Source organism: Jaculus jaculus, chromosome 16 (genome assembly GCF_020740685.1).
Source record: "Jaculus jaculus isolate mJacJac1 chromosome 16, mJacJac1.mat.Y.cur, whole genome shotgun sequence".
NCBI lineage: Eukaryota > Metazoa > Chordata > Mammalia > Rodentia > Dipodidae > Jaculus > Jaculus jaculus.
Genome location: NC_059117.1, coordinates 53,702,853 through 53,729,532, shown reverse-complemented (window position 1 = coordinate 53,729,532; position 26,680 = coordinate 53,702,853). Strand labels below are relative to the sequence as shown.

The following is a 26,680-nucleotide window of genomic DNA, read 5'->3' as shown; positions in this document are numbered from 1 at the left end:
GGGCACGCCAGGGCCTCCAGCCATTGCCCCAATAGCACATTTTTAATTGGGCTGTTTGATTTCTTATTATTTATTTTTTTCAGTTCTTTGTATATCATAGATATTAATTCTCTATCAGATATATAGCTAGCAAAGTTGTTTTTTTTCCCCCATTCTGTAGGTTGCCTCTTTGCTCTATTCACAGTGTCTTTTGCTATACAAAATGTTTGTAATTCATTAGGTCCCAGCAATTAATCTGTGTTTTATTGCCTGAGCAACTGGGGTTATATTCAGAAAGTCCTTGCCAAGACCAATATGTTGAAGGGTTTCCCCTACCTTTTCCTCTGGCAGTTTCAGAGTTTCAGGTCTGATGTTAAGGGCTTTGATCCATGTGTGCATGGAGAGAGATAAGGATCTATTTTTATCCTTCTACAGATACATAACCAGTTTTCCCAGCACTGTTTGCTGAAGAGTTTGTCTTTTCTCTAATGAGTATTTTTGTCAAAGATCAGGTGGCTGTAGCTACCTGGACTTACATCTGGGTCCTCTGTTCTGTTCCAGTAATCTACATGTCTGCTTTTGTGCCAGTACCATGCTATTTTTGTTACTATGGCTCTGTGGTATAGGTTAAAATCAGGTATGGTAATACCACCAGCCTTATTTTTGTTGCTCAAAGTTGTTTTAGATATTTGAGGTTTTTTATGCTTCCAAATGAATTTCTGTATTGTTTTTTCTATTTATGTGAAGAATGCCATTGGAATTTTGATGGGGATTGCATTAAATGTGTAGATTGCTTTTGGTAAGATTGCCATTTTCATAATATTGATTCTTCCAATCCAAGAACAAGGGTTGTCTTTCCATTTTCTAGTGTCTTCTGCAATGTCTCACTTGAGTGTTTTAAAGTTTTTATTGTAGAGATCCTTCACTTCCTTTGTTAGGCTTATTCCAAGGTACTTTATTATTATTATTATTATTATTATTTTGATGCAATTATGAATGGGAGTGATTCTCTGATTTCATCCTCTGTGTGTTTGTCATTAGCACATAGAAGGCTACTGATTTCTGTGTGTTTATTTTGTATCCTGTTACATGGCTGTAGGTGTTTATCAGCTCTAACATTTTGTCTAGCACCATTTTTTAACTTTCTAAAATTTATTTGAGAGAGAATGCCCATGTCAGGGCCTTCAGCTACTGCAAATGAACTCCAGAAACATTTACCACCTTGTGCATCTGGCTTACATGGGTCCTGGGGAATCAAACCAGAGATGTTAGGTTTCTAAGGCAAGCACCTTAACCACTAAGCTATTTCTCCAGCCATTTATTTATTTATTTATTGTGGTATTGGGAATTGAATCTGGTGACTTGCAAATGGTAGGCAGCTGGTCTACCACTGAGTTAACCCTTTACTCCAAAAGTTTCTATTTTTATTTATTTATTCATTTTCTTTTGTTTTTTTTTCAAGGTAGGGCCTCACTCTAGCCCAGGCTGACCTGGAACTCACTCTGTAATCTCAGGCTGGCCTCAAACTCCTAGAGATCCTCCTGCCTCTGCCTCCTGAGTACTGGGATTAAAGATGTGGGCCACCATACCCAGCCAGGTTTTTATTTTTATTATCGATTATACACAGAAATGATGGTATTTTGGTCATACTGTATCCAATAAGGTATTAGTGACATTAACACCACTATGATTTTTTTTAAATATTGAAGCTAATTACTTTATTATTTATTTATATTTTATTTTTAGTTTTTTTTTTAAACTAGAGTCATCAACCCAAGTGACAATCTTTTAAAATATTTTATTTATTTATTAGTTTGTCTATTTGAGAGAGAGAATGCATGAACCAGGCCCTCTATCCACTGCAAATGAACTCCAGATGCATGCACCACCATATGCGTCTGGCTTACGTGGGTACTGGGAATTGAACCTGTATCCTTAGGCTTTGTAGGCAAGTACCTTAACTACTAAGCCAGCTCTCCAGCCCCCTATTTTTTTTTTAGTTTTTAGTTTTTTTTTGGGGGGGTAGCATTTCACTGTAGCCCAGGTTGACCTGGAGTTCACTATGTAGTCTCGGGGTAGCCTCAAACTCATGGCGATCCTCCTACCTCTGCCTCCCAAGTGCTGGGATTAAAGGCCTTTGTCACCATGCTCAGCCTGAGTTATTTTTTCTTTTTTTTTGAGGTTCGTTTCAGTTTTAGTTCCGTCTCATACAGTTGTTTAGTTTTTATTCTTGTGTTTTCTCCGCTATTCTTACACATATGAAGATGCGACATTAGTTTCTGCAACAAAACCTAGAACTAAAGGAGGGAGAACAAAACCAAACCAAAACAAAACAAAACAGAACAAAACAATAATCCCTGGCTATAGATTTTACCCACACCAATGAGAAAAATCATTACTTTTGTTCAAAATTACTGTAAATATTGATTCTTTTAAGGGTTGGCCTTTCCTTCTTCACCAGTCTGACATGGTTGTCTCATGATCTTCTTGATTAATTCCAACATATTGATTAGCATTGCAGCAGAAAGCAACAGTGACATGAAAAGAGGTTTACAGGATGCCCTGCTAGCTCAGTCAGCGGAACACAAGACTGTTGTGAGAGAGGTAAATACCCAGTGATGCGGACAGAGCAACTAAGCAGGGATGTAATGCTTGAGGCCAAGCGTCCCTGTCTGGCTATAGAGTTGAGCTGGACAGAGATTGTTGGAAACACTTGCTCTGGGCAGGGGGAAAGGACAGGATAGCACTTCATAGCTATCCTGTAACAATGGGCCCAGCCTGCCAACCTGAGTTACTTTTAGTAAAGGTCCTGCTGAAGGTGAGCACCAGCGGAATTACCTGAACCATCAGCCAGTAGCATTCAGCTGCTATGTCAATGAGATGTCACTTGGAGACACCATCATTTCATGTTTGACTTGGTTATTATTTGTGGGGCAGTGTGCCCCTGCCAGGTGTGGTCACTAGACAACTTCAACTTCAGGCTGTCAAGTTTTGTCTTACACCTTGTTTGAGGTAGGGTCTCTCTCCTCCCCAGCTGTATTAGCCAGGCTCGCTGGCCTGGAAGCTCTAGCATTCCCTCGGGGCCACCTCCTGTGTTACCTGTAGGGCATGTGGGGATTACAGATCACTTGCTGCTGTGTCTGGCTTTATATGAGCTCTAGAGGTGTAAGCTCAGGTTGTCAGGTTATACAGTAAGCATTTTTAAAGTTTATTGATGACTTCCATAATTATAGACAATAAACCATGGTAATTCCCCTCCCCCTCACTTTCCCCTTTATAACTCCAATCTCCATTATACCCCTTCCCCCCTCTTGATCAGTGTCTTTTTTATTTTGATGTCATGATCTTTTCCTCCTATTGTGATGGTCCTGTAGTGTCAGGCACTGCGTGGTATTGATATCCAGGTCATTTTGTGTCTGGAGGAGCACATTGTAAGGAGTCCTACCCTTCCTTTGGCTCTTACTTTCCTCTTGCCACCTCTTCCACAATGGACCCTGGGTCTTGGAAGGTGTGATAGAGATGCTTCAGTGCTGAGCACTCCTCTGTCACTTCTCAGCACCATGGTGCCTTTGAGTCATCCCAGAGGTCACTGCCACCTGGAAAGAGAAGCTTCTCTAACCAAAAGTGAGAGTGGCATTAACATATAGGTATGAACATTAAGAAAAGTGCTTACTGGGAAGTTTGGTGAGCATAGTTTATACATTTAGCCAGACACCAGCAGATGTTACACTCCTAAGGTTCATGACTTCTTCCCCCATCATAGGTTTTCAGTATCAGGCATGTGTTCCCTCCCATGGAACAGGCCTCCAGTCCAGTTGGAGAGCTGTTGGTTTCCCCCATAACAGACATACCACTATTTCACCCATTGGTCCATTTGGCCTGGGTGGCCAAACTTAAGGCTTTCAGTGTCCACTGTTCTTTATCTCCTGTGCTGATTTTTCTCTCTCCCATGGAACTGCATGCAGCGTAGTTTTTTTTTTTTTCTTTTTCAGCTTTCTGTCAGTTGGTCTACACGGAGGAGGTTTTCAGCTCAGCTCTAGCAGGATTTCTCAGTGACCTTGCAGCCCAAGTATGTAGAGTTTTCAGCAATAGGGTCTTACCATCTATTCATGGTGGTAAAGCAAGAGCTTTGGCAATGGCCTGTAACATTTTAGGGGACATCAGGGACCTCCTTGGCCAACAACTCACTGGAAGGTATCCCATCCCTGGCACTGAAAATTTTCTCGTAACAATTTATCACTCTGGGTGTGCCATTGTCCAGAAAAGTAGGTGTGTTAGTTTGAATAGAAGGGCCCCCAATATATTCAGTGTTTTATTAGTTTGTAGTTTGAATCTGTAGCCACCTGGCTGGAGATATACAAAGTGTGCCTAGCTGGAGTTCCTAAAGTGTGCTGTGTGATGTGGCTCTTGGCTTGTGGCTTTTCTCTCTCCGCTTGGACCTGTGAAGGCAGGCCAGCTTCTTCTGCCATGATGGAACTTCCCCTGGATCTATAAGCTTTAATAAATCCCTTCCTCCTTAACAGTGCCTGGTCTGGAAGTTCATCTCAGCAAACCTGAAGCTGTCTGCTACAGTAGGTTTCATATGACTAACTTATACCCTCGTATATTTTGATTTGCCCTTCCCCCACCTTTCCTTTACTCAATCTCTTGCTCTAACCTCACTTAGGCCTGCCTAAGTTCTTGTACTTACATATATACAATACCATCCCCTTAAATCCCTCCTTCCTCCCTTCCTTTCTATTCCCTTTATATACCCTTTATAGCTTTACAGTAAACAGGTTTTTAAAAAGTTTTATTTATTTGTTTGCAAGGAGAGAGAGAGAAGAGAAACAGACAGCTGGAATAGGCACGCTAGGGCCTCCAGCCTTCGCAAAGGAGCTCCATATCCAGGCACCTCTTTGTGCCTCTGTCTTTTTTTTTTCTCAATTTTTATTAACATTTTCCATGATTATAAAAAATATCCCATGGTAATACCCTCCCCCCCACTTTTCCCTTTGAAATTCCATTCTCCATCATATCCCCTCCCCATCTCAATCAGTCTCTCTTTTATTTTGATGTCATGATCTTTTCCTCCTCTTATGATGGTCTTGTGTAGGTAGTGTCAGGCACTGTGAGGTCATGGATAGCCAGGCCATTTTGTGTCTGGGTGAGCATGTACATCTGTCTTTATGTCACTAGGCTTTGCAGGCAAGTGCCTTAACCATTGAGCCATCTCTTTAGCCCTCATTACTTAAAAAAAAAAAAACCAAACATTTCTGTATTTATTTCAGAGAAAGAGAGAGAGAAGGAGAGAGAGAATAGGCAAGCCAAGGTCTCTTGCCACTGCAAACAAATTCCAGACACATGCACCATTTTGTGCCTTTCTTGTGGGTACTAGGGATTCAAACCTAGTCCATCAGGCTTTGCAAGTGAGCACCTTTCACTGCTAAGCCATCTCTCTAGCCTCCTTTCTGTCTTTCTCTCTCTCTCTTTCTTTCTCTCTCTCTTTCTGTTTTTATTTTATTTATTTATTTATTTTTTCCTGGACCTGGAATTCACTCTGTAGTCTCAGGGTGGCCTTGAACTCATGGCAATCCTCTTACCTCTACCTCCGGAGTTCTGGGATTAAAGGCGTGCACCACCACATCCAACCTTATTTCATTTTTAAAAAATATTTTATTTTTATTTATTTATTAGAGAGAGAGAGAGAGAGAGAATGGATGTGCCAGGGCATCCAGTCACTGCAGAATGAACTCCAGACATGCGCCACCTTGTGCATCTGGCTTACATTGGTCCTGGGGAATTGAACCTGGGTCCTTTGGCTTAGCAGGCAAGCACCTTAACTGCTATGCCATCTCTCCAGCCTCTTCATATCATTGCTTTTTAGGAGACTTGAAGTCAGTCATTTATGTCTTTTTTTTTTTTTTTTTTTTTTTTTTTTTTTGCAGCAGGTTCTCACTCTAGCCCAGGATGACGTGGAACTCTCTGTAGCCCAGGCTAGCCTCCAATTAAGGGCACTTCTACCTCAGTCTCCTGAGAGCTAGTATTACAGGCGTGAGCCACCAGACCCAGCACCCTAAAATCTATTTCTTTCTCGGAGGAGTGCATGTGCTCACACATTCCTACTTTCTTCCTTCTGTCATTTATGCAAGAATCCTATAGTTTACTAAAGCAGCGTCACTACACATCATAGTGATCCAGTCTCCTTATCATACACTACTCACTGATTATAGCCTAAAAATGGATCTTTGATAACTGGACAGCCTAAAATGAAGTCTGAGTGATGACTCCCAGAGGAAATGAATAGAGTTCTATTATTTGAAAACTTGCTAGATAATAGCAATCTGGGTTTCTTCCTCTATCCTAGAAAGATTGAAAGACCTGTTATATAGTTTTATATAAAATTCTATGATTTTGTGATAATATTTATGACCTGTCATCTCTGTAGCAGAAACACCATCAGTTTTAGAGTTCTAGGTATTTGGAAATGGTCTTATTGTATGTCAGCCATGTCCCACAGATACTGATGTGACACACATGTGTGACTGTACCTTTGAGGCACTTGCCTGCAAAGCCTAGTGACCTGGGTTTAATTCCCGTGTGCTCATTTAAAGCCAGATGCACAAAGTGGTGCATGTTTCTGGAGTTCATTTGCAGTGGCTGGAGACCCTGGTGCACCCATTCTCTATCTCTGTGTCAGTGTCTGCTTGCAAATAAATAAATTATAATTTTTTTAAATAGTAAAGAAGCTAGACATGGTGACACATGCCTTTATTTATTTTTAACTTATTTATTTGTATATGTGTGGGGGTTCACTAGGATCCCTTTCTGTCGCAAATTGAGGTCAGATACATGCACTGCCTTTGCATTTGGCTACATGAGTATTGAGGGACTAAACCCAGCTTGACAGACTTTGCAAGCAAGTGCCTTTAACTCCTGGACTGTCTCCTCATCCTGGCGCCTGCCTTTAATCCCAGCACTTAGAAAACAGGCAAGAGGACTGTGAGTGAAATGCCAGCCTGGAGAGACTATCTCAAACACATGCCACACACACAAAGTAAGCAAGAAAGGAAAAAAGAATAGCTGTAAGAAATTAATTTTTTTAAATTAATTTTTGTTTATTTTAATTTATTTATTTGGGGGAGAAAGGGAGAGAGAGAATGGGCGCATCAGGGCCTCCAGCCACTCCAAATGAACTCCAGATGCACGCGGCCCCTTGTGCATCTGGCTAACGTGGGTCCTGGGGAATTGAGCCTCAAACCGGGGTCCTTAGGCTTCACAGGCAAGCCCTTAACTGCTAAGCCATCTCTTAAGCCTGAAATCAAAATTTTTTAAATTTATTTTGAGAGAAGGAGGCAGATAGGATGGGTACATTAGGGCCTCCAGCCACTGCAAACAAACTCCAGACAACTATGCCACCTTGTGCAACTGGCTTTACGTGAGTATTGGGGAATTGAACCTGGGTCCTTTGGCTTTGCAAGGAAGACTAACTACTAAGCCATCTCTCCAGCCTTGGTCTTTTATTATTTATTTATTTATTTTGAGGTAGGGTCTTGCTGTAGCCTAGGCTGACCTGGAATTCACTATGTAGTCTCAGGGTGGCCTTGAACTCATGGCGATCCTCCTACCTCTGCCTCCCAAGTGCTGGGATTAAAGGTGTGTGCCACCATGCTCGGCTAGTAATTAATTTTTAATCAGTATGTCAATATATTACCATCTATCCATGTTATCAGTGTGGAAAATTATTAGCAGCATATGTGTCACCTCTGTGCGTGCGTGCGTGTGTGCGTGTGCGTGTGTGCGTGTGCGTGTTTGTGCCCATCCCAGTATTGAAGATAGAAACCAGGGCCTGGAGCTTGCTAGGTAAGCCCTCTACCACTGACCAAAGTTTTCTATCCCTAAGAACATATTTTTACTTTTTTCTAGTCTTCCAAACCCAGTTTTTGTTTTATGGTTACAATATATCTTTTTTTTTTTTTCTGGTTTCTCGAGGTAGGGTCTCATTCTAGTCTAGGCTGACCTGGCATTCACTCTATATTCTCAGGGTGGCCTCGAACTCACAGCGATCCTCCTACTCTTGCTTCCCGAGTGCTGAGATTAAAGATGTGAGCCACCATAGCCGGGCGTGGTGGTGCATGCCTCTAATCCCAGCATTCGGGAGGCAGAGGTAGGAGGATCACTGAGAGTTCGAGCCCACCCTGAGACTACAGAGTGAATTTCAGGTCAGCCTGAGCCAGAGTGAGACCCTACCTTGAAAAACCAAAAAAAAAAAAAAAGATGTGCGCCACCATACCCGTTGGTTTTTTTTTGATTTGAGGTGGGGTCTCACTCTAGCTCAGGCTGACCAGGCCAGACAGCAGCAGATGTTACACCCCTAGGGCTCATGACTACCCCTGCTTTTAAGTTTTCAGTATCAGTAGCCCATTTTTTTTTTTAGGTCATGTTTTGCTTTAGTCCAGGCTAAGCTTGAATTCACTATATAGTGTCAGTGTGGCCTCAAACTCACAGCAATCTGCCTATGTCAAAATATTTTATTTATTTATTTGAGAGAGTGGGAGAAGGAGAGAGAGAGAGAGGGAGAGGGAGAGGGAATGGGTGTGCTAGGGCTTCTACCAAAGCAGATGAACTCCAGACCCATGCGTCGCCATGTGCATGCATCAGGCTTATGTGGGTTCTGGGAATCAAGCTTGAGTCCTTAGGCTTTGTAGGCAAGTGCCTTAACCGCTAAGCCATCTCTCCAACCCTACTTATTTTATTTATTTATTTATTATTTGCAAGTAGAGACAGAGGCAGAGAGAAGGAGGGGAATGGATGTACCAGGGCCTCTAGCCACTGCAAACAAACTCCAGACACATGCGTCACTTTAACACTTGACTGTATATGGGTACTAAGGAATCAAAACTGGTCATCAGGTTTTTCAGGCAAGCACCTTAACCACTGAACTGTCTCTCTAGCCTCCTCTTTCTCTTTTATTGCTGCAGAGGAATGTGAGCAAACTCTGTTCCTCCCACATGGGAGACCAACAATAGACCAGAGAACGAACTCCACCCAAGTCGAGCCTAGTGAGCCAGTGAGTGTATTAGTAAGAGGCAGACAGAGAGGGAGAAGGGAAGAATGCCTGCACCATGCCCTCCAGCTGCTGCAAAGGAACTCCAGGCCCTTGTGCCACCTTGTGCATCTGGCTTATGTGGGTCCTGGGGAATTGAACCTGTGTCCTTTGGCTAAGCCATCTCTCCAACCCCCTTCTTTGTCTTTCAAGGTAGGATCTTACTTTACATTGACTGACCTGGAACTCACTCTGTAGCCCCAGGTTAGCCTTGAACTCATGGCATTTTCCATCCTCTGCTGAGATTAAAGGTTTAGGGTTTCTCTCTTTTATTCCCCCTTCTTTTTGAAATAAGGTAGCCCAGGATGACCTTGTGCTTGTGGCAATCCTCCTTTCTCTGCCTTTAAAGTGTTGGGATTATAGTTGTGTGCCATTTTACACACACACACACACGCACACACATTTTTTGAGGTAGGGTCTCAATGTAAGCTCAGGCTGACCTACAATTTACCAGTCTCAGGGTGGCCTCAAATTCACAGCCATCCCCCTACCTCTGCCTCCTGAGTGCTGGGATTAAAGGCGTGCACCACCACACCCAGCTTTAAGCCGCTGCTTGTGAGCCATCAGCTTGCATTGCACTGCACATCTTTACATGTGCCTTGTGGAGTAGAGGCTCCCGTGGCGTAGCCAAGGCCCTCTGTCCCTGCCAAATAGGTAAGGAATCACGTAGTACTTTCCCAAAGTCACGTAAGGCAGTTTGGTGGCAAAGCAGAGCTTAGATTCAAGGACCTCCCGATGTGACGGCAGAATCCGGTGATGAGCACACGTGTGCTGTGGGGCAGGCGGGGCTGGCTGTGCCCACTCCTGTCTCACTACGTGGTATTCGTGTGACCTGCTCATCATCTCGTCATCACGGGCCCGGTTTCGTCTGCCGTGTCAGAGTCGTTGACATTGGCTGTTTCAGATGAACTGGAGGCTTGTGGGATGTTGATGGCACTTGTCTCTCCCATTTCAGGTGGCTGTGTTACTGCAACGTGCCACAGTTCTGTGACAGCCTACCTCGGTACGAAACCACCAAGGTATTTGGGAGAACGTTGCTTCGCTCTGTCTTCACCATTATGAGACGACAACTTCTGGAACAAGCCAGACAGGAGAAGGACAAACTGCCTCTTGAGAAACGAACTCTAATCCTCACACATTTCCCAAAGTAAGCCCGAGCCCTCGTGGGGCTCTGCTTGATGCCATCTCTCCTGAGGTTGCTCCAAGCATGAAAGTGACGGCCAGGCTCCAGAAGTGGGGACGACAGAGAGGGCGTCCTGGGGAGGAGGACAAGGACCTCAGCGCCTGGGAGAGCCTTCTTGGCTGTTGGCCCTTTCTTGGGTGTCTGTGTGTAACTGTGGTTACTTTGTGCATCTGGCTTGGTGAGGGTACTGGGGAATTGAACTTGGCCTAGCATGCTTTGAAAGCAAACACCTTTAACCACTGAGCCATCTCTCCAGCCCACATCCTTTTATTTATTTATTTTATTTTTTAATTTTTTGTTCATTTTTATTTATTTATTTGAAAGTGACAGAGAGAGAAAGAGGCAGAGAGAGAGAGAGAGAGAATGGGCACGCCAGGGCCTCCAGCCACTGCAAACGAACTCCAGACACGAGCGCCCCCTTGTGCATCTGGCTAACGTGGGTCCTGGGGACTCGAGCCTCGAACCGGGGTCCTTAGGCTTCACAGGCAAGTGCTTAACCGCTAAGCCATCTCTCCAGCCTTAATTTTGGTTTCTCAGTCAGCCCAGGCTGACCTGGAATTCACTATGTAGTCTCAGGGTATCCTTGAGCAGTGATCCTCCTACCTCTGCCTACCAAGTGCTGAGGTTAAAGGCGTGCGCCACCTCGCCGGCTCCTTTTATTTTTAAAAAATATTTGTACTTATTTACTTCAGAGAGACAGAGAGCGAGTGGGTGCACCAGGGCCTTTTGCCACTGCAGACAAACTCCAGAAACATGTGCCATTTTGTGCATCTGGCTTTACATGGATACTGGGGAACCCTACCTGGACCTGTAGGCTTTGCAAGCAAGTGCCTTTAACCCCTGAGCAATCTCTTCAGCCCCTCACATCCTTTTATATTTTCATAAGAAGATTAGAACATTAAGTAGAACCGTGACAGCTCTACTCTAGGGAGCAGGATTGAAGGCATTAGGCTGTTTTTTTTTCTTTTTGTAAATTACACACACACACACACACGTATATATTTGTAAGCAGATAGAGAAAATGGATGCACCAGGGCCTCTAGCCACTGCAAATGAACTCCAGATTCATGTGGCACTTTATGCATCTGGCTTTATGTGGGTACTGAGGAATTGAACCCGGGTCATTGGGCTTTGCAGGCAAGCGCCTTAAGCACTGAGCCATCTCTCCAGCTCCACGGCTGTGCTTTGAAGGCTGTCCTAGAAGAGGTTATGGCTCCAGTGCGCGCTCGCATGTTCCCGCCCTTCCCTGGCCCGAGCTCCTTTCCCAGGTGTCAGCGGGCTTCACACCTGTTCCTGAGGCACTTGCCGCCAGCGGGACTTTGGTTTCAGCCGGTAGTTTCTCTTATCAAGGGGTAGGGGCCTTCCCTCCAGCACCCACACTGCTGTGGTGCTCAAGGGGCAGTTTGGATTATTTCGCACAGTAGCTTTTTTTCTTCCATAGCCAATTCATTTTGCTCCTTGAAGACACTTGCTAATCCCGGTGCATTTTCTCCCTTCGGCCGCTAGTTCTGCACGCCTGTCCCTGGAGCTCAGAGGTCAGCGTGCTCCCTTTGGCTCTGTTGCTGACGGCAGGGGAGGCTCCCTCCCCCTCCCCCGGCTCCTTCAATCCCGTTACGGGCACGGGCACGGGCACGGGCACGGGCACGGGCACGGGCGCGGCTCACACGCCTGCGGTGTCGGCGCTGCGCAGGCTTGGGCTGCGTGTGTCGCAGGGGGAACTGGGACCAGTTTGTGGGCACCAGCAAGTCCTGTGACACCCCTGTGTGTTTCCTCTTGTCTTTCCCTTTCTTCCACTGGCTTTATTTTATTTATTTATTTTATTTTTTTGGCGTTTTTTCGAGATAGAGCCTCACTCTAGCCCAAGCTGACCTGGAATTCACTATGTAGTCCCAGGGTGCGCCCGGACTCACGGCCACCCTCCTACCTCTGCCTCCCGAGTGCTGGGATGAAAGGCGTGCGCCACCACGCCTGGATCCTTTATTTTATTTATTTTGTTTTTTCTGAGGTAGGGCGTGGCTGTAGCCCAAGCTGACCTGGAATTCACTATGTAGTCTCCGGCTGGCCTTGAACTCATGGTGATCCTCCAACCTCTCCCTCCTGAGTGTTGGGATTAAAGGCATGCACCCCCACATCCGGCTATTTGTTTATTTTTCGATATGTTATTTATTTATTTGAGATAGAGACAGATATAGAAAGAGACACATAATTGAGAGACAGAGAGAATGGGCACACCAGGGCCTCTAGACACTACAAGTGAATACCAGATGCATGCGCCACACTGTACGTCTGGCCCTAGATGCACTGGGGAGTCGAACTTGAGTTGTTTGGCTTTGCATACAAGTCCTTAACCACTGAGCCATCTCTCCAGTCCTCCCACCTTCCCCTTTTTAACTTTTGTGGTATATTGAGGATTGAATTTACAGCTTTATGCATGCTAGTCAAGTGCTCTTGTTTTTTTTTTTTTTCCAAGGAAGGGTCTCACTCTGGTTCAGGCTGACGTTGAACTCACTCTGTATTCTGAGGCTGGCCTTGAATTCACAGTGATCCTCCTTCCTCTGCCTTCTGAGCACTGAGATTAAGTGGCCTGTGTTACCATGTCTGACCTAGCCATTAAAAATTTAAAAAAAAAATTTATTTGCAAGGGGAGAGAAAGAGAAAGAGAGTGAGAAAATGAATGAGAATGGGTGCTCTAGACTGGAATGCCACTCCAAATAAACTCCAGACACATGGGCCACTTGTGCATCAGGCTTCAGCTCAGCCTCCTTTTTATTTTTCATTTTTAGCTTTTCATTTTATTTTATTTATTTAAGAATGAAAGAGACAGATGAGCGAGAGAGAGAAAGAATGGGTGCAACCAGGGCCTGCAGCTGCTGCACATGAACTCCAGATGCGTGCACCACTTTGTACATCTGGCTTTACTGGGGAATTGAACCCTGGGTTGTTAAGCTTTTTAGGCATGTGCCTTGACCTTTGAGCAATCTCTCCAGCTCCCAGTATTTTTTATCATTCTAAAAGTGATAAATGAACACACTGAAAAAGTTTAATTTAGAAAAAATTAAGCAAAATGTTACCCATACCCTTATGACTGATTTTTGTTTGTTTGTTTTGTTTTTCGAGGTAAGGTCTTGCTCTGACCTAGGCTGACCTGGAATTCACTATGGAATCTCAGGGTGGCCTCGAACTCATGGCGCTCCTCTACCTCTGCCTCCCAAGTGCTGGGATTAAAGGCCTGCACCACCATGTCCGGCTACTGAATTTTTTATTTTATTCCTTAGTCAGTAACTTGCTGTGTCCCCCAGGATGACTTCAAATTTACAATTTTCCTGCCACAGCCTCTAGAGTGCTGGGATTCTGAAAGTACTTTGAGATATTTCTGCTGCTTCTCCCAGTATTAGAGGGGAAAGCCTTGGTGAGACCGGTTATCTGTAATTCTGCTGGTCTCCAAAACTTGAGGGCCAGTTGCCTTATAGCATGGCGGGACAGTAGGTTAGTTGTTAATACTAGCCCCAGTTCTGCTCCCACCACATACAGTAGCTGTGGGATTTGGACCACTTCTTTTTTTTTTCCGAGGTAGTGTCTCACTCTAGCTCAGGCTGACCTGGAATTCACTATGGAGTCTCAGGGTGGCCTCGAACTCATGGTGATCCTCCTACCTCTGCCTCGCTAGTGCTGGGATTAAAGGTGTGTGCCACCACACCCGGCAAACATTTTGTTTATTTTTAGTGTATTTTTATTTATTTATTTGAGAGTGACAGAGAGAGCAAGAGGCAGTTAGAGGGAGAGAGAGAGAATGGGCACACCAGGTTCTCCAGCCACTGCAAACAAACTCCAGACGTGTGCGCCCCCTTGTGCATCTGGCTAACGTGGATCCTGGGGAACCGAGCCTTGAACCGGGGTCCTTAGGCTTCACAGGCAAGCGTTTAACTGCTAAGCCATTTCTCCAGCTCTGGACCACTTCTTAAGGATCTCTCTACCTTAAGGTTTCTCTTTTGCCTTTTTTGTTTTCATGCAATTTATTAACTTTTCCCAGTTTCATTAAGCTTAGAATAAGTTACAGTAAAATTATAATTAAGTCTTATGAAAGCGCTTTGACATTAGGGTATTGTAGCCATTTACAGGCACCTTAATGACCTCAGTTGTCCCTAAGTCTCACTAAATGGCATCACTGTGGCTAGCTCTTTCTAAATTTCTGCAGAAACATTCAGCTAAGCAGATTAATTGGCTGCTTTTAGTTTTTTTTTTAATATATTTTATTTTTATTTATTTGAGAGAGACAGAGAGAGAGGAGGGGAGAGAATGAGCATTCCGGTGCATGTAGCCACTGTGAATGAACTCCAGACACTGTACCCGTGTGTCCATCTGGCTTTACATGGGCACTGGGGAATGGAACCTGTGTGTTTAGGCTTCACAGGCAAGTGCCTTAACTACTAAGCCATCTCTCCAGCCCACTTTTAGTTTATTTTTTTGTTTGTTTTTGTTTTTGTTTTTCAAGGTAGGGTCTTGCTCTAGCCCAGGCTGACCTGGAATTCACTATGTAGTTTCAGGGTGGCCTCGAACTCATGGCAACACTCTTACCTCTGCCTCTTAAAGGCATGCACCACCACACCTAGCTACTTTTAGGGTTTTAAAAAAATATTTTATTTTTATTTATTTATTTGGGATCAAAACATCTTTTTAATATTTTATTTATTTATTAGAGAGAGAGAGAGAGTGAAAGAGGCAGATGGAGAGAGATGGAGAGAGCCTCTAGCCTCTGCAAACAAATTTCAGATGCATGCATCACCTTGTGCATCTGGATTTTACATGGTTACTGGGGAATTGAAACTAGGTCCTTAGGCTTCACTGTGATCTCTAGCTCTTTATTTATTCATTTGAGAGAGGGGCGGGGTGTGGGGGGGGGGAGGCAGTTAGAGAGAGAAGGGAGCGCCAGGGCCTCCAGCCACTGCACATGAACTCCAGACACACAGGCCATCTTGTGTATCTGGCTTTACGTGGGTACTGGAGAATTGAACCCTGATCACTAGGCTTTGTAAACAAGCACCTTTAACTGTTGGGCCATCTCTCTAGCCTTATTTACTTATTTTCAATTTTTTTTTCTTCTTGTTCTAGCCCAGGCTGACCTGAAATTTACTTTGTAGTCTCAGGGTGGCCTCGAACTCATAATAGTCCTCCTACCTTTGCCTCCCAAGTATTGGGATTAAAGGTGTGTGTTTATTTATTTTTAAAATATTTTTTATTAGAGAGAGAGAGGGAATGTGTATGGATACTCTGGGGCTTTCTGCCACTGTGAATGAACTTTAGATGCATGCACCACTTCGTGTACCTGGCTTTACATGGGGCTGGGGAATCTAACCCAGGCCTGTAGGCTTTGCAAGCAAGCAGGTGCCTTTAACTGCTGAGCCATCTCTCCAACCCTGTTTTATTTTTATTACTCCTTTTATTTTTGTGGCCAGGTTTCTGTCCATGTTGGAAGAAGAAGTGTATAGTCAAAACTCTCCCATCTGGGATCAGGATTTTCTCTCAGCCTCTTCCAGAACCAGCCAGCTAGGAATCCAAACAGGTACAATGCTTTTTAAAATGTATAATTTATTTATTTATTTGTGAAAGAGAAAGAATGGGCACACCAGGGCCTTTAGCTGCTGCAAGCAAACTTCAGACTTACGTGCCACATTGTGCATCTGACTTTATGTGGGTACTGGGAAATTGAACTGGGTTCACTGGGCGTTGTGAACATGCGCTTTTAACCACTGAGCCCCGGGGACATAGCTTTTTACAGAACTCCGAGAGTGGTGAGGAGGGCCATGCTGGAGTGCCGGTGGTAGCTCTCTATTTATTTATTTTCCATCAAGAAATAGAATATCCCAGCCCTCGGGAGGCAGAGGTAGGAGGATCGCCATGAGTTCAAGGCCACCCTGAGACTCCATAGTGAATTCCAGGTCAGCCTGGGCTAGAGTGAGACTCTACCTCGAAAACCAAAAAAAAAAAAAAAAAAAAAAAAAGAAAAAAGAAATAGAATACAAGCCAGGTGTGGTGGGGCAGGCCATTAATCTCAGCACTCGGGGAGGCAGAGATAGGAGGATTGCTGTGAGTTTGAGGTCACCCTAAGACTACATAGTGAATTCTGGTACAGCCTGGGCAAGACCCTACCATGAAAACAAACAAACAAAAAACCAAACCAACAACAAAACCCAAACAACAAGAGAAATGGCAGCAAATCCTTTGATAAATCCTGTGCCCACTTCCATTAAATGGGAAGAAATTGGGTCCAAACAGGTCCTGTGATGATGTCTCCTATTGATGAATGGTGCAGACTCAGTTGTTAAAGCTCAGTCCCTGCAGGAAGCTTAGCAGACACAGTACAACTTGATGGGAGGTAAAATGTCAGGCACTTAGCTCTGTAGTAATTCTGGCTTATCTTAATAGTCAATGGCTAGATACACCCAGGAAAAAAGGCTCAGTTAAGTTTATTTATTTTTTATTTATTTGCCAGGACTACCCAACAAAATCCCCCCCCCCTTTTGTTGTTTTTTCAACGTAGGGTCTCACTCTAGTCCAGGCTGGCCTCAGACTCACGACGATTGTCCTACCTTTGCCTCTCAAGTGCTGCGTTAAAGGCATGCACTATCATGCCCGGCTTATTTTTTTAATTTTTTAAAAATATTTTTTGGTTACTTTTCTTTATTTATTTGAGAGCGACAGAGAGAGAGAGAGAGAGAAAGAGAGAGAATGGGTGCGCCACTGCAAATGAACTCCAGATGTGTGCGCCCCCTTGTACATCTGGCTAACGTGGGTCCTGGGGAATCGAGCCTCGAACTGGGGTCCTCAGGCTTTGCAGGCAAGCATTTTAACCACTGTGCCTTCTCTCCAGCCCCAGAAGGCTCATTTGAATCATACTTATTTAGTATGTTTTGCAGTTGAAGATGAAACCATGATGCTAAGGTGATAATCAAGGGTGATTGGGACTTTTGTTTTAATAATAAATACATTTGGAGCTGGGTTTGGTGGCACATACCTTTAATCCCAGCACTTGGGAGGCAGAAGTAGGAGGATCACCATGAGTTGGAGGCTACCCTGAGACTACATAGTGAATTCCAGGTCAGCCTGGGCTAGATACATGTACCACCTTGTGTATCTGCCTTATGTGGGTACTGGGAATTGAATCTGAGTCCTTAGGCTTTGCAGGCAAGTGTCGTAAGCACTAAGCTATTTCTCCAGCTCCTTGTCTTTGATTTTTATGTATTTACTTATATATATTTATTTTGACATTTTTGTTTACTTATTTGGGAGGGACAGAGAGAAAGAAGCTCATAGAGAGACACAGTCACAGAGAGAAAATGGGTGTGCCAGACCTCTTGCTACTGTAAACGAACTCCCGATGTATGAGCCAATTTGAGCATCTGGCTTTACTTGGGTACTGGGGCGTTGAGCCCAGGCTGGTAGGCTTTGCAGACAGCACCTTTAACCCCTGAGCATCTCTCCAGTTTCACAGTGTGGATTTTCATCTGTGATATATGTCTTTCCCAGCAGGTGGCTACTGAGATAATGGTAGGTTGGGAGTGCAGGGACGTGTCCCTGGTCTCAGGATGGAAACTACTTCTCAGTGGGGCCAGGGCTTCCATGCTGACGTCACCTAGTAGCCTCTGTTGGCCTGTAGAAAGGGACAATGATGCCTTTTGATGTCATAGTGATCCTATCTCCCAAGGCAGTCTGAATTCTTGCCTTTGATACTAGGAAGGCGAAGAACTTTAGCCAAAAACAATTCCTAAACTTTGATCATGTGTTTTCATGGCACTGTAGCTCATCCCCAGTATGGGGGCTTCTGGCTGTCCCCCCCAGCAGCGGTCATTTTACTCTTGTTTGAAATAATTGAGGCTCTGGGCTGGAGAGATGGCTCAGCACTTAAGGTCTGAAAAGCTTAAAGACCCATGTTGGATTCCCCAGTACCCGCGTAAAGCCAGATGCACAGAGTGGCACATGCAGCTGGAGTTTGTTTACAGTAGTTGGAGGCCCTGGTATGCCCACCTTCTCTTTCTTTCTTCTCTCTATCTCCTCTGCTTGCAAATAAATAAATAAAAATTTGAAAAAGAAAATAATTGAGGCACAGAGACTAAACCTATGGCTCAGTGGTTAAAAGTGCTTGCCTGCAAAGCCTGTTGGCACAGGTTCGATTCCCCAGCACCCATGTAAAACCCAGTGCAGAGCGCTGCATGCATACCTGTACTGATGTACACACACAATTTTTTTTTGAGGTAGGGTATCACTGTATCTAGTCCAGGCTGACCTGGAATTCATTCTTTAGTCTCAGACTGGCATCGAACTCACAGATATCCTCCTACTTCTGCCTCCTGAGTGCTAGAATTAAAGGTATGCACCACCACACCTGGCTCAAATAAATTAATTTAATTAAAAAAATTGAAGTCTACTTTGCAAGTTGTAAAGTTCACTTTTTAGAGTACTATGAGCAGGGACAAGCAAACAGTTGTCCAGCCTCCACATTGGATCTTCCCTTAACGAGTAGTGATGGCTGACAAATGGCGATATTTTACACCAACCACTCTTCTGTTTTTACATTTGTTGGCATTTATGAAGTAGCTTTGTCATCTTATTTAATCACACATTATTTTATCACTACAGATTCAGGTACCTCTTTTTTTTTTGTTGTTTTTTTGAGTTAGGGTCTTGCTCTAGTCCAAGCTGACCTGGAATTCACTGTGTAGTCTCAGGCTGGCCTCAAACTCACAGTGATCCTCCTACCTCTGCCTCCCAAGTGCTGGGATTAAAGGTGTGCGCCACCTTGCCCAGTTCTCAGATCCCTCTTGGTTCTAGTTAATGGGTCAATGCATTACTGTATTGTCTGTTTTTGAAATATATTTTTGTTGTTTTTTTCTAAAATTTTATTTATTTATAAGTGGAGAAGAGAGACAAGGCCAGATGTGGTGGCACATGCCTTTAACCCCAGCACTTGGGAGGCAGAGGAAGAAATATTGCTTTGTGTTTGAGACTACCCTGAGACTACATAGTGAATTCTCTAGATCAGCCTGAGCTAGAGTGAGACCCTATTTCAACCCCCCCCACCAAAAAAAAGGAGCAAAGAGAGACAGACAAAAAGTGAGCACCAGGGCCTCTAGCCAGTGCACACGAATTCCAGTTGTAGGTGCCACTCTGTGCATCTGGCTGGACATGGGTACTTGGGAGCCCAGCCCATCTCCTTAGGCTTTGCAAACAAGTGCCTTAATTGTTGAATCATTGCTTCAACCATCTCCACCCCCTCCTTTTTTCCCCCTGAGGTAGGGTCTCACTGTAGCCCAGGCTGACCTGGAATTCACTCTGTAGTATCATGGGGGCCTTAAACTCATGGCCATCTTCCTACAGCTGCCTTTACAGTGCTGGCATTAAAGGCATGCACCATCATGCCCAGCTTAAAAAATATTTATTTGCAATGAGAGAGAGAGAGAGAGAGAGAGCGCACCAGAGCCTCTAGCAGCTGCAAACGAGATCCAGATGCACGTGCCACTTTGTTCATCTGGCTTTACTTGGGGACTGGGGATTTGAACCTGGGCCACCAGCCTTTTCAAGCAAGCACCTTTAACTTTTTTTTTAAAGCTTTTGAAAATTGTGTATTTATTTGTGGGGGTCCAGGGGATGGGGAAAGAATGGTTGTGCCAGGACCTCTAGCCACAACAAATAAGTTCCAGATGCATGCACCACCTTGTGCATCTGGCTTATGTGGGTCCTGGGGAATTGAACCTGGGTTCTTTGGCTTTGCGGGCAAATGGCTTAACCACTAAGCCATCTCTCCATCCCTGCACCTGTGACTTTTGAGCCATCTCTCCAACCCACTTTCTTTTCTTTCTCTTGGACAGTGATCAGTCCGCCTCCTGTGGCTGGAGCAGTTTCATATAATTCAAACTCCTCTTCCCTTGAGCAGCCCAATGGAGGCAGCCCAAGTCCTGGCTGCAAAGCGACTTCTGGGCTGGAGGTGAATCCAGGTAAGCTCTTGTAGGGGTCGGAGCACTGTGACTCATGCTCGGGGCCCTGCTGTGTGTGGAGCCCAGAGATGGACTTGGACCCACAGCAGATGTATATCTCCAGGACTTCAAGGGCTACAAGTCACTCTGCATTAGGCTTAGGCTATTTTGCTTTTGGTTTTTCAAGGTAGGGTGTCACTCTAACCCAGGTTGACCTGCCTCCTGAATGCTGGGGTTAAGGGTGTCCACCACCATGCCCAGCTAGGCCTAGGCTTTAGGCAGTATCAGTTAGCTGTTATCCTGGAACACACCAATCAGAAACATAGTCCCTAAACTATGACCACATCCTGTGGTAGCACCCAGTGATGTGTGCTCACCTAGTTAGCGGGCTTAAAACCTAATTTCAGGCTGGAGAGATGGCTCAGTGGTTAAGGTGCTTGCCAGCAAAGCCTAATGCCCTTGGTTCGATTCCCCAGTACCCAAGTAAAGCAAGATGCATAGTGGCACATGAATCTGGAGTTCGTTTGCAGCAGCTAGAGGCCCTGGTACACCTGTTTTTTCTTTTTTTCTCTCTCTCCTCCCTCTCTGTCTTTCTCTGCTTGTAAATAAATAAGTACAAATAGTAAAGAAAGAACACAGTTATTGCTGGGTGTGGTGACACACACCTTTAATCCCAGCACTGGGGAGGCAGAGGTAGGAGGATCACTGTGAGTTCAAGGCCAGCCTGAGACTACGTAGTGAATTCCAGGTCAGCCTAGGCCACAGTGAGACCCTGCATTGGGGGAAAAAACAACTCTGTTCTTGCCTTTTCTTTTCATCATCACAGGTGAAAAGAGGAAAATGAATGGCTCTCACGCTCCGGAGGAGGTCAAGAGACCCCGAGTGATGGGGGATATTCCTATGGAATTGATCAATGAGGTCATGTCCACCATCACAGACCCTGCAGCGATGCTTGGACCAGAGGTCAGCAGGGTCAACTGGGCAGGCAGCTTGCAGGCCCTTTTGGTCTTCTGTCTACATTGGGGCTCAGAAATGAGGGGTGGGATGCTGAGAACCAGCACCCTGCTCCAGTTGTGCATAATCAGTAGGTCACTAAGGGGAGGGCAGGAATGGTTGGCCATCTCTCTTCTTGGATAGCACACCACAGGGCTACATACTGTATAGGCCCATGGGTTTCTCATGTTGGAGAGGGGACTCAGTGGTTAAAGGTGATTGCTTGCAAAGCTTAAAGACCCGGGTTCAACTCTCCAGTACCCAGGAGTGGTGGAACCCATGCCTTTAATCCTAGCACTTGGGAGGCAGACGTAGGAGGATCGCTCTGAGTTTGAGATCAGCCTGAGACTACATAGTGAATTCCAGGTAAGCCTGGGCTAGAGCAAGACCCTACCTTGAAAAACCAACCAACCAACCAACAAATAGAACCATGTAAAGCCAGATACAGGAAGTGGTGTATGCATTTGGAGTTCATTTCCAGTGGCAAGAGGCCCTGGCATGCCCATTCTCTCTGTTTTCCCCTTCTATTTATAAAATAAAATGTTTAAAAATATTTTTAAAAAGAGAGAGCTAAGGGCTGGAGAGATAGCTTAGTGGTTAAGGCATTTGCCTGAAAAGCCAAAGGACCCAGGTTCAATTCCCCAGGACCTATGGGCACATACATCTAGAGTTTGCTAGAAGTGGCTGGAGGCCCTGGCATGTCCATTCTCTCCCCCCACCTTCCCCTCTTTCTCTGTCAAATAAATAAATAAAAATAAAAATGAAAAAAGAGAGCTAAAACGGTGGTGCAACCCTTTAATTCCAGCACTCAGGAGGCAGAGGTAGGAGGATCACTATGAGTTCAAGGCCATCCGGGCTAGAGTAAGACCCTACCTCAAAAAAGAAAAAAGCAAAAGACAAACAGAAAAAGAGTTAAAACCAGATCCCATAACATTTCATTTCTGCCTGTGTTTGTATTAATCTTACAAGCAGGCACAGTCACAATGCAATTAGTACACTTAGAAAATTTAGTACATTGTTTTCGTTTTTTAAAGTTATTTTATTTTAGAGAAAGAGAGAAAGAATTGGTGTGCCAGGGCCTCAGCCGCTGTAATTGAACTCCAGATGCTTGCACCACCTAGTGGGCATATTCAACCTTGCACTTGCCTCACATTTGAGTGTATGACTTACCTGTGATCTGGAGAGTCGAACATGGGTTCTTGGGCTTAGCAGGCACATGCCTTAACCACCAAGCCATCTCTCCAACCCCAATGTTTTATTTATTTATTTATTTATTTATTTTTTGTCTTTCAAGGTAGGGTCTCACTCTAGCCCAGGCTGACCTGGAATTCACTATGGAGTCTCAGGGTGGCTTTGAACTCATGGTGATTCTCTTATCTCTGCCTCCCAAGTACTAGGTTTAACTCACCATACCTGGCCAGTGTTTTATTTATTATTTTATTTACTTATTTTTTGTTTTTCAAAGTAGGGTCTCACTCTATTTTTTTTAATTAATTTATTTATTTGAGAGCGACAGACACAGAGAGAAAGACAGATAGAGGGAGAGAGAGAGAATGGGCGCGCCAGAGCTTCCAGCCTCTGCAAACGAACTCCAGACGCGTGCGCCCCCTTGTGCATCTGGCTAACGTGGGACCTGGGGAACCGAGCCTCGAACCGGGGTCCTTAGGCTTCACAGGCAAGCGCTTAACCGCTAAGCCATCTCTCCAGCCCAGGGACTCACTCTAGCTCAGGCTGTCCTGGAATTCACTATGGAGTTTCAGGGTGGCCTTGAACTTATGACGATCCTCCTACCTCTGCCTCCCAAGTACTGGGACTAAAGGAGTGTGGCATCATGCCCTGCTCAGTATTTTTTTCTTTTCTGTTTTTTTAGTGTTTTTTAAAAAATATTTTTGTTTATTATTTGAAAGCAGAGAGAGACAGTCAACATGGGCACACCAGGGCCTCTTGCTGCTGCAGGCAAACTCCAGATGCATGAGCCACTTTGTGCATCTGGCATTGTGTGGTGCTGGGGAATGGAATCCAGGCCATCAGGCTTTGCAAACAAGCGACTTAAACTGCTGAGCCATCTTTCCAGCCCAGCTACAGTGTTTTCTAATAGACCTCTGGCAAACTGATAATCAGCTGAATCTGGTCTTAAAACTCTTGGCTCAAGCGATGCTTCTGTCTCAGCCTCTAGGCCTCTGGGCATATTGATGTGTTCCACCAGCTTGGGCTTGTGACTGAATCCTTAGGGCAATATTGTATGAGGCTGCCATTGGCCACAACAGCAAACTGGAGTAATCGAGGTACAGAATGTGTACCTTGTAAAACAAAGTATTTATCACCTGAATAGGTTTGCTGATGCTTGCCCTAATATACGACCTGTGTCCAAATTCCCCATCTTAGCAAATTATGTTTATAACATTCATTGCTATTGTTGAAGAACAGAGGATTGCATTTTGTTTCATTTTGTTTTTGACATAGGGTTTCACTGTGACCTGGAATTTACTATGTAGTCTCAGGGTGGCCTCAAACTCATGGTGACCCTCCTACCTTTGCCTCCTGAGTGCTGGGATCAAAGGTGTGTGCCACCACGCCTGGCAGCCCTCCTCTTTTTAAGATATGGTCTCATGTAGAGCCCATGTTGGCCTTGAACTTGTTATGTAGCTGAGGATTACCTTGGCCTCCAGATCTGCCCACCTCCACCACTCATGCCAGGTTAATGCAATGCTGGAATTGAACTCAGGGCTTCACACACACCAGGCAAATGCTCCATCAGCTGAGTTACGTCCCAGCCCCCTTCGTGTCCTTTATTTACTTTTTGCTGTGCTGGGGATTGTACCCGGGGCCTTGGCATGCTGGGAAAACACCTTACCACTGAGCTACAGTCCCAACATCCTTGTCTCCTTTAACCTAAAACAATTCTTTTCCTTTTTTTTTTTTTAATCTTTCCATGGTGGGCTCTCCCTGTAGCCCAGGCTGACCTGGAATTCATAGTCTGAGGCTGGCTTGGAACTCACAGTGATCCTCCTAACGAAGCTGGGATTAAAGGCGTGCGCCACCACGCCCGGTTACCCATGCCTGGCTACCTAAAACAGTCCTCTAGGCCATTTTGCACTTTAGGTCATTTTTCATCTCTTGCAGCGCTATTGTTGTTGGCAAGTCCTGCTGCTCAGTTTTGTACAGCATTTGTCCATTCGGGTTTGTGTAATTGCTTACTGGTTACTAGACAAGTCCAAGCCAAACATTTTTGTTAAAAGTGCTTCTGGCCGGGCGTGGTGGCGCACGCCTTTAATCCCAGCACTCGGGAGGCAGAGGTAGGAGGATTGCCATGAGTTCAAGGCCACCTTGAGATGACAGAGTTAATTCCAGGTCAGCCTGGACCAGAGTGAGACCCTACCTCGAAAAACTAAAAAAACAAAACAAAACAAAACAAAACAAAAAAAAGGTACTTCTGAAGCCGGGCATGGTGGCGCACGCCTTTAGTCGCAGCACTTGGGAGTTCGAGGCCACCCTGAGACTCCATAGTGAATTCCAGGTCAGCCTGAGCTAGAGTGAGACGCTACCTCGAAAACCACCACCACCAACTAAAGTACTTCTGGGGCTGGAGAGATGGCTCAGTGGTTAAGGCGTTTGCCTGCAAAACTACAAGACCCAGGTTTGATTCTCCATACCCACGTAAGCCAGATGCACAAGGTGGAAGATGTGTCTGGAGTTCGTTTGCAGCAGCTAGAGGTCCTTGCATGCCCATTCTCTCTCTCTCAAATAAATAAAAATAAAAATTCATTAAAAATTAGTTAAAAGTATTTCTAGCATCTTACTGCATAGCATCAGAGAACAAAGGATTAAGGCATTTCTCAGAACTCCCAGGACATGAAGATGGGGCCTGGATAGCATTTTATAAACAACTTTTCAATCTCTTTGGTGTGGTTTTACAAGATTTACAAGATTAACTCTGCTCTGTTTCCTCAGGCATTTATTTTATGGTGTGGAGGGTAATTCAGAGACACTAAATGTTGCAATCAACAGATCTCATTAAATTGTTCTCACCATTTCCTTTTGGACTATCGAGTCTATGGGAACATAAGATTACAGTTCCTTCCAAAAAATTGTTTAAAAAATTTATTTATACTTTTTTTTTTTTTTTTTTTTTGGTATTTCGAGGTAGGGTCTTTCTCTAGCCCAGACTGACTTGGAATTCACTATGTCTCAGGCTGGCCTCAGACTCACAACAATCTTCCTACCTCTCTGTCTCCTGAGTGTTGAGATTAAAGGTGTGTGTCACCACGCCTAGCATGAAGTGGTTTTTTTTTTTCTTTTTCTTTTTCTTCTTCTTCTGGCTTTTCGAGGCTGATCTGGCATTCACTATGTAGTCTCTAGATGGCCTCAAACTCAAGGCAGTCCTCCTACCTCTGCCTTCAGAGTACTAGGATTAAAGGTGTCCATCACCATGCTGGGCTGAGATTTCTTTTCTTTTCTTTCCTTTTTTTTTTTTTTTTGGTTTCTCGAGGTAGAGTCTCACTCTAGCTCAGACTGACCTGGAATTCAGTATGTAGTCTCAGGGTGGCCTTGAACTCACAGCGATCCTCCTACCTCCCTACCTCTGCCTTCCAAGTGCTGGGATTATAGGTGTGCGCCACCATACCCGGCTCTCCAACTGAGATTTCTTTGTTCTGTTTTATTTGTTTTTCTCTGCTAAAAGTCTTCATAACTTGTGGGGTGGGAGTGGGCATGAATATGTGGGTGCCCTTGTGCACCTGCGTTTGGGGCCCTGAAGCCCACCATCCTGTATCTTACTTAGAACCCAGAACATTGGTGGGTCCCAGCCCACTGCCTTAGGAGAAGCACCCCATGTAATATTGTCCCTCCATCTCCTGCATCCCAGACCAACTTCCTGTCTGCACACTCGGCCAGAGACGAGGCGGCGAGGCTGGAGGAGCGCAGGGGCGTGATTGAGTTCCACGTGCTGGGCAACTCCCTGAGCCAGAAGCCCAACCAGAAGATCCTCATGTGGTTGGTTGGCCTGCAGAACGTCTTCTCCCACCAGCTGCCCCGGATGCCCAAAGAGTACATTACCCGGCTGGTCTTTGACCCGTAGGTTCAGTACCTCTTCCTTAATCTCTTTTATTTATTTTATTTATTGAGAGAGAGGCAGACAGAGAATGGGCGCACCAGGGCCTCTAGCCACTGCAAATGAACTCTAGATGATTGCGCCACCTTTACCTGGCTTTACTTGTGTACTGGAGAATAGAATTTGGGTCCTTTGGCTTTTCAGACATGCTTCTTAACCTCTTAGCTATCTCTCCAGATCCTTAATCCCTTTTTGCAAACAAAGGTATTGAACTGCTGAGCCACTTTCCCAGTCGTATTTTAATTCCTTCCCTCCCTTCTTTTCTTCTTCCTTTCCTCCTTTTCTTATATATGCATTTATTCATTTTTTTATTTGTGAAGCAGGGAGGGGGAGAGAGAGAGAGAGAGAGGGAGCATATGTGT

General features: G+C 44.8%; 1 protein-coding gene and 1 non-coding gene across 2 annotated transcripts in view; one reads left to right on the top strand and one right to left on the bottom strand.

The window, feature by feature from the left end:
• Window positions 1–26,680, top strand: part of Kat2b (lysine acetyltransferase 2B) — a 105,620-nt gene that overhangs the window by 60,716 nt on the left and 18,224 nt on the right. Inside the window, exons 6-10 of the mRNA XM_045136024.1 lie at window positions 10,020–10,211; window positions 15,701–15,807; window positions 20,111–20,236; window positions 21,042–21,178; window positions 26,073–26,281. Of these exons, the coding sequence (XP_044991959.1) occupies window positions 10,020–10,211; window positions 15,701–15,807; window positions 20,111–20,236; window positions 21,042–21,178; window positions 26,073–26,281 (771 nt within the window). The remainder of the gene's footprint in view (window positions 1–10,019; window positions 10,212–15,700; window positions 15,808–20,110; window positions 20,237–21,041; window positions 21,179–26,072; window positions 26,282–26,680) is intronic.
• On the bottom strand, window positions 14,348–14,475 carry LOC123455445. The gene has a single exon (XR_006633917.1). It is a non-coding gene; the product is annotated as a small nucleolar RNA SNORA33 (small nucleolar RNA).